This window comes from Eschrichtius robustus, chromosome 6, assembly GCF_028021215.1.
Source record: "Eschrichtius robustus isolate mEscRob2 chromosome 6, mEscRob2.pri, whole genome shotgun sequence".
NCBI classification, from domain to species: Eukaryota; Metazoa; Chordata; class Mammalia; order Artiodactyla; family Eschrichtiidae; genus Eschrichtius; species Eschrichtius robustus.
Window position 1 is genome coordinate 27367415 of NC_090829.1, and position 7447 is coordinate 27374861.

Here is a 7447-nt window from a genome sequence, read left to right on the forward strand (position 1 = left end):
AAGGGATTTTCAAAGAAAGAACCTGAAAGAGAACATTCAAAGAGAAAGTAAATGAAGTGAACAATATGAAAAGCTCTGTGAAAGAAAATATATTTCTTCTACACTGAATGATAACTAATATATCCAGAAAGGAATTATATACCTAAATTACTAATTACAATCTCAAGATCTTTACTATTTATTATTTTATTTTTCCTATTATAAAAAACATCACTTTTTATTTACAAACATGTATATATTTATAGAACAAAACATGAATATACATAATAATATATGCATACCTCAGAGCTATTGCATGTTCAGTTCCAGACCACAATAAAGCAAATACACATATATACATATAAATATATGTATACATACACACCCACATACATAAACATTTATACATACTGTGGTTCAACTTGTTTTTCGTTTCTGTTTGTTTTCGTTTCAATTTATAATATACTTTGGACATATTTCCACTTTAGAACATTTAGAACTATCAAATGTTTTAAACTATTATTATTCCACTGCAGATGTACAATTAATTATGTAACCAAATTCCAATCAATGGTTACAAAACTATTCCCAAGTTTTCTATTACAAACAATCCTACTGTGACCATCTTTGACACAGATTTTTATCTGCACACTTAGGAGCACGATGAATTCCAATAAGTGAATGAATATTAAAATTTTTAAGTTATCACCATAAAAAAGTTTTACCAATACATTTCCACTAAGAGTTTGTTAATAGTATATTTCTCTCACCACACTATCAACAAAACTGAGCATTATCACATTTTCAAAATCAGTAAAACAGGCAAAAATGGTCTTACTTTAATTACATTTTTCTGATAATTAATGTGGCTGAGAGTCTTCATTCCCCTTATCATTTGTGTTTCTCTTACTTTGAATTGACACTTTTTATTCTCAAATTGGATTGTTGATCTTAAAAGCCCTTAATGAGAGTTCTAGGCATATTAGAAAATTACCTCTTTTTCTGTTAACAATTTCCATTTGTATCTGTTTTGTTTTGTTTTTCTTGCATGCAAATGTTAAGAATCACGTCCCTACATGGGCTTTAGGTTTTTCTATCAACCTCAAAAATGCTTTCCCACATGCTACACTCACAAACATTCATTCAGCTTTTCTTCTTTTTTAGGTTTCATATATTTCGACTTAAATTAGTAAATCATCTAGATTTCATTTGTATGTTAAGAGTGAGGGAAATTTCAAGTTTTATTATTAGGTTTCCCAAATAAACACCTGATTGTCCATACATGATGGATTAAATGTTATTTATTCTCCATTCCCTATTTTAAATGTATGCTTATCAAATGTCAGCTTTCCTTTTATTCTTAAATGTCTCTTCAGTTTCTTTGATTTGTCTGGTAGTAGATCTATTCCCTAGTGGCCTTTTAATCACTACAGCTTTATAAGACCTTTTATTATATAGCAATATCCCCGTATATATATATATACATATGTACATTTTTCTTTGAATTGAAATCTTCCTGGCAAGTAGTTGTTTTTCCACTTGAGCTAAACAGTTGCTTTAAAAACAAACAAACAAAATTCCGTTAGGATTCTGTTTAATTTATATGTTCTTTTAGAGAAATGATACCTTTGTCTAGAAGAATGCTATGTATTTCATTGCATTTTTATCATTCTCATATATAGTATATTTTCATCTATGTCCCTAGAGCTTTGTCTTTTTTAAAATACGTTTTTCAAGTTATTTCATGCCAAACGGAATGGTTTATTTTGTTCTATTTTCCAGTTGATACATATAGCATCTATTGATAACTGTTAACGTGTCCTCCTGCCTACCTCACTGGCCTATACAACTCAACAACGTCATAAAGTATGATAATGCGCATTCTTGGCTTTTCCAAATTTCCTGGAAGTGATGCTAGCGTTCCAAGATTTACCGTGATAGCGAGATAGATGAAGGGTATCCTACTCGTAACGTAGTAACACCCAATATAAAATATTAAAGCTTTACCCTTTTAAGTAGATGGGAAATCGGCCTTGGTGCATAATATCTTCATCTCTGTACTAGTTTGGGTAGATAACACACTAGATACGCAACAAAGTAAAAACTCAACTAAATTGTAGGTCCTAAGACCAGAAAACAAATGAAAGAAAATTCTAAGTCTTGAAACATAAACGTTTTATTTTATAGAAACAAAGCAACTGTACGCCGAAATAAATTACCACCCGCCCCCCAAGTCTGCCTGAATGCCAAAGCGAGAGTTGGGTTCTCTCCTGTAACCCCCGTCTCTCTGCCAGCAAAGCACGTCAAGAAGTGGCTGCAAACCCTTTTACCTGCGAGTCGGCCAGGCCCGGGTCCGCAAAGCTGCGCGGAGCGAGCGCCCGCCAGAGACGCCAGCGGAGCCGCGTCCGGGGCAGGAGACGCGGGAAAGGGGCGCAGCGCGGCCGGGCAGCGCAGCCCGCTCTCTGGGACGCGCTTCTCCGCGGCCGGGACGCGCTTCTCCGCGGCCGGAACGCTCTCCCCAACACAGCCTCCGTCCCCGGGCCACGACCGCCGACTTCAGATCCAGGGGGCCCCGACCCCTCACCCAGCGCCGGAGACGGCTCGCTGCCAGCCAGGCCCACGCGTCCACCTGGCAGACATGCGCCGAGCGCCCCGAAACTTCGGAAACCACCTGGGGATGCGGCGCGGGGCGCGGCGGGCCGGGGGGCAGCCAGCCCAGGACACCGCGTGCCCCCGCGTCCGCCGGCCTCGGGCCTCTCCTCGAGGCGCCCGCGACCCGGCTCATCGCCCGCCCGGCCCCACTCACCTCCCGGCCCGCCGTCCGCTTGGAACCCGCGACGCCAGGCCTGGGGTCTGAGTTTATCCAGGGAGGACAGAGAAAGGGGCGGGGCGGGGAAATGGAGAAGGAAGAGGAGGATTTTGAAATGAAAGACCACACAGAGCCCCGCGGGGGAGGGGTCGGGGGTCGGGGGCGTGGTCCCGCGGGCGGGGACCCTCCCCGGGGCGCCGTCTCCCCGCCCCGCCCCGCCCCCGCGCTGGGAGCTCCTCCGCCGAGGGTCCGCTGCCCCTGGAGGCTCGGGCCGCCGCTGAAGCCCGCTTTCCAGTAAAAATGCACAGGAGACAGGAAAAGAGGGAAAACTAGTTGTCACCGCTCACATGTGAGGTGAAGAAAAAGATAAAAGCAAGTCGACGGTTGCCTCTAATCCTAAAGGCACTTTCTAGAGCCTGTGAGGCAGGGCTTCGTGGCAGAGATTAAAGAGCCCATAAAGGAAAAGAAGAAACCAGCCTTTCGTAAGAGCCCTGTTAATTTGCGTCTGTCCCACCCCCCAGACCCTTGGCTTGGAGAATTGGCCTTGGCGATGCAATGCGGGCTGGAAACAGGCGCGGGGCCCAGGCATTTGTTTTCCTTTACACTGGATTGGAGGAGGCCAGTTTGATGTTGGAGGGAGGGAGGGAGGAAGGGGTGCCAGAAAAGAGGAGTGGGGGAGCTGGGTCGCCTATGTTTTCTGAGAGAAAAATGGCATTTGTTAATTACTGTTGTTAGGCACAAGTATTGGTTTCAAACTAATGAAGTTTAGATCTGTGGTCCATGGGAAGGAACACAGCCCACTGACAGGAACTGAGGGAATCTAGATATCTCTGACCTTATAAAGAATCAGAAATGGACAGAAGTAAATTAGATTAAGTTCTGAAGAGTACTTGGCAGTGGCCCACTATGGGAGAAGTTTGGATAGGGGAAGGCGTATGGGAGTGGAGTTCTGGAATTTTCCATTTTCCCCTTATGAATGCTATCTGCTACTGTGTGTGTGAAATAGATTTTAAAAATTCATATTGCATTTCTCAGTAGTAATTGCATGGGACATTACCCAAATACTGAAATAATGTTGTATTGAAAGCATAAAACGAAGTAGTGCCGAAACTACAGCTAAATATGATACTATTTATTAGCTTTGTTTTAAATTCATGAGAGTGATTCAGAGATTGAGTTTATGAATGCAAACATCCAAAATGATCACATGAATGATCCCCAATAATTCAGGAGCAAAACATGGCTTGTGAAACATATTGCTTTGGGGAGGGATAAAGAAACGATTGAAAGTATTTCATATGCCCCAAATCCCAAGTTTTGAGGGGAAGAATAATGATCAAACCTGTGTCTTTATGAAATTCCTGATCTGGTGATGTTCCAACTCAAATCCTTCAGGGGATGAAACATTTACTGTTTTTTGTACTAATCCTACTTTATTTGCCCTATTGCTCCTTAGCTACATCTCTTAGTATTATTTTCTTTTTATTGGTTTTTCCTACATTACCACAATCTTCTTAGAGTTAATATTGTACCTCTCCTCGTGAAATTAGGAAGTTTGCAAAGCACTTTTTGGTACCTCAATCCTATATGTCATTGCTATCATGTTTTACATGCAGACAAATTATAGACTACATAATTAAATGTTATGTTTTGCTAAAGCAATCAGTTGTCTTTACAGCTATTAGGAGATGAAAAAATCGTTTTTATATTTACCCACAAATACACAGTTATCTGCTCTCCATTTTTTCTTGTAGTTAAAGAGTTTTATCTATTGTCACATCCCTTCAGGCTGGGGAATTTCCTTTAGCATTTCTTGTAGTGCAGAACAGCTAGAGATAAATTCTCTCAGCACTGTTTAATCTGAAAGTATTTTTTGTATGCATTTTAAAATGATATCTTCACTGGATATAGAATTCTGAGTGGACAGATTTTTCTTTTCTTCCCCAACAGTTTTGAGTTACATTTTTATCTGACGGGATTCAGATTTTTGGCTTTAAGGTAAAGTTTTTAGCTTTGGTTTTCTGCAGTTAGGCTGTGATGTGTGGTTTTCTTTGTATTTATCCTCCTTGGAAGTCTTTGAGCATCAAAGATAGATGATAGGTTGATATTTTCACCATTTGGGAAATTTCCAACCATTATTTCTTTAAATTACCTCCCTACGCCATTCTCTATTCTTTCCTTCTGTAAATTCGACTAAATGTATCTTAGACCATTTAATGTTGCCTCACAGCTCAGCAAGACTTGTTTACTTTTTTCCAATACAGTAAGTCCCCTACATACGAATGAGTTCCATTCCGAGAGCGTGTTCGTAAGTCCAACAAAGTTAGCTTAGGTACCCACTAACACAATCAACTATATAGTACTGTAATAGGTTTATAATACTTTTCACACAAATAATACATAAAAAACAAACACAAAAAATGAAGAAAACATTTTTAATCTTACAGTACAGTACCTTGAAAAGTACAGTGGTACAGTACAGCAGCTGGCATCCAGGGGCTGGCATCGAGTGAACAGGCAAGAAGAGTTAACTGACTGGAGGAGGGAGAGGAGGTGGGAGATGACAGAGCTGAAGGATCGTCAGCAATAGGAGATGGAGGGCAAGCTGCAATTTCACTCACGCCTGATGTAGATGACACGGGTTCTGATTCCTTACTGGATTCAATTCTATCTGCCCTCTTGAAAAAACAATCCAGTGATGTCTGGGTAGTAGCTCTTTTTTTCTCATATAGATAACAGAGACTGCATTCTGAACAGCTCCTGCAACCTTCGTGAACCATTCTACGTTCAGGTCCTGTGCCTCGAAAACTAACAGCGCCTCCTCAAATAAAGAAAATCCTCTTGCCATTTCCTGGGTCGTGAATCTCTTCAGTTCTTCAGTTACTTCTTCTTCCTCTTGTCTCTCTTCATCCTTACTCTGGGCCACCAATTCCATCAGGTCTTCATTAGTAAGCTCCTTGTGTTGCAGAGCACGGAGTTCAATGAAATTGTCCTCTTGCAGATCTATCTTCTTGCTGAGGGTCACTAAGTTGCTGAAGACCTCTTTGGACTCCTCATCCACCTTCTCAAATCCATGAAAATCATGAACAAACTGCGGGCAAAGGTTCTTCCAAATCCCATTCATGGTAATGGCTGTAACCTCACACCAAGCAAAGTCAATGTTCCTTATGGCCTTGTAGATGTTATAGTCCTTCCAAAATTGTTGCAATGTTGTTCCTGATTCGTCACTCACCTTTACTGCCTGACAAAAAGTGTGACATAAATAATATTTCTTGAAAGTCGCTATAACTCCCTGGTCCATAGGTTGGATGAGCGACATAGTATTCGGTGGCGATGAACTACTTTGACATTGGGATGAAAGTCATCCATGAATGGGAGGTGGCCCAGAGCATTGTCGAGCAGCAAAAGAATGTTGAACGGGATCTCCTTCTCCAAGCAGTATTTCTCTACCTCTGGGATAAAGTGGTAGAAAAACCCGTCCTGGAAAACGGCCTGTATAACCCAGGCTTTGGGGTTACTCTTCCACACAACAGGAAGAGAGCCCATGGCTATGTTTTTAAGGGCTTTTGGGTTCTCTGAATGATAAACTAAGAGAGGCTTCAGCTTCATATCACCAGAAGCATTGCCACCAAACAACAGAGTTAGCCTGTCCTTTGCTGCTGTATAGCCTGGCATCAACTTTTCCTCCTTACTGATCTAACTTCGGTCTGGCCTCCTCTTCCAGTACAGTCCTGTCTCGTCCACATTAAAAACCTGCTTGGATAAATACACACCTTCATCAATAATTTCTCAAAGCGTTTCAGGAAATTCCTGGGCAGCTACTGTAACTGCACTTGCTGCCTCACCACTTACTTTTACATTGTGAAGGTTGGCTCTAGCCTTGAACCAATGAAACCATCCATGGCTGGCATTAAAAGATGCGCCCTCTGATTCTTCACCGTGTTTCTTCTTCAAGTCTTCATAAAGGCTTTTAGCTTTCTCTTGAATCAGCATTAAGCCGAGAGGGACTCGATGCTGATGCTGATCCTGCATCCACACACTGAGAAGTTTCTCCATCTCCTCCATCACTTTTCCACGCTTCTTCAATATTATTGTGGATATCATCAACACAGCAGACTTCACATGTTCCATGATCTTGTCCTTGTTCTTTAGAATCATGCCAATGGTTGAACAATTCATGTTATAAGAATGAGTGATGTCTACCATCTTTTTGCCTCGCTCCACTCTCTCAATTATTTTCACTTTTGTTTCCACTGCTATCGCTTGGTGCTTCTTAGCAGTACCAGCTACATCACCACTGCTTTTATGCTTGCTTCCGGACATCCTGGGCTTGAAATAAACATAATGTACTACTGTACTCTATACAGTACTGTATAGTGAAGTACACAAAAGCACAACCACTTGTAGAGGATGCACGCACGTGACAATGTATGCCAGACATGTGAACTAATTTACGTGATTGGACGTATGAATTCACGTTCGCATCTTTGGAAGTTTGCAACTTGAAGGTTCTTATGTAGGGGACTTACTGTATTTTTCTCTTTAAATTAAGTAATTACCATGGATCTCACTTCAAAATTTACTGGCCTTATTTCAATCTGCTGTTAAGTGCATTAAAGGTATTACACTTTTCAGTTCTACTATTTCTTAGTTCTTTTT

The 7447-nt window shown here is 41.2% G+C and overlaps 2 protein-coding genes across 2 annotated transcripts in view; both read right to left on the minus strand.

Moving 5' to 3' along the window:
• The window catches only part of LOC137766759 (phospholipid scramblase 4-like), a 42802-nt gene extending 39963 nt beyond the window's left edge, over positions 1-2839 (minus strand). Inside the window, exon 1 of the mRNA XM_068547350.1 lies at positions 2786-2839. The gene's annotated coding sequence lies outside the window, so the exon portion shown is untranslated. The remainder of the gene's footprint in view (positions 1-2785) is intronic.
• Positions 2840-6577: 3738 nt separating this feature from the next.
• LOC137765833 (tigger transposable element-derived protein 1-like) lies at positions 6578-7111 on the minus strand. The gene has a single exon (XM_068545620.1). The coding sequence runs from the start codon at positions 7109-7111 to the stop codon at positions 6578-6580; it is 534 nt and encodes a 177-aa protein (XP_068401721.1).
• Positions 7112-7447: the final 336 nt, after the last annotated feature.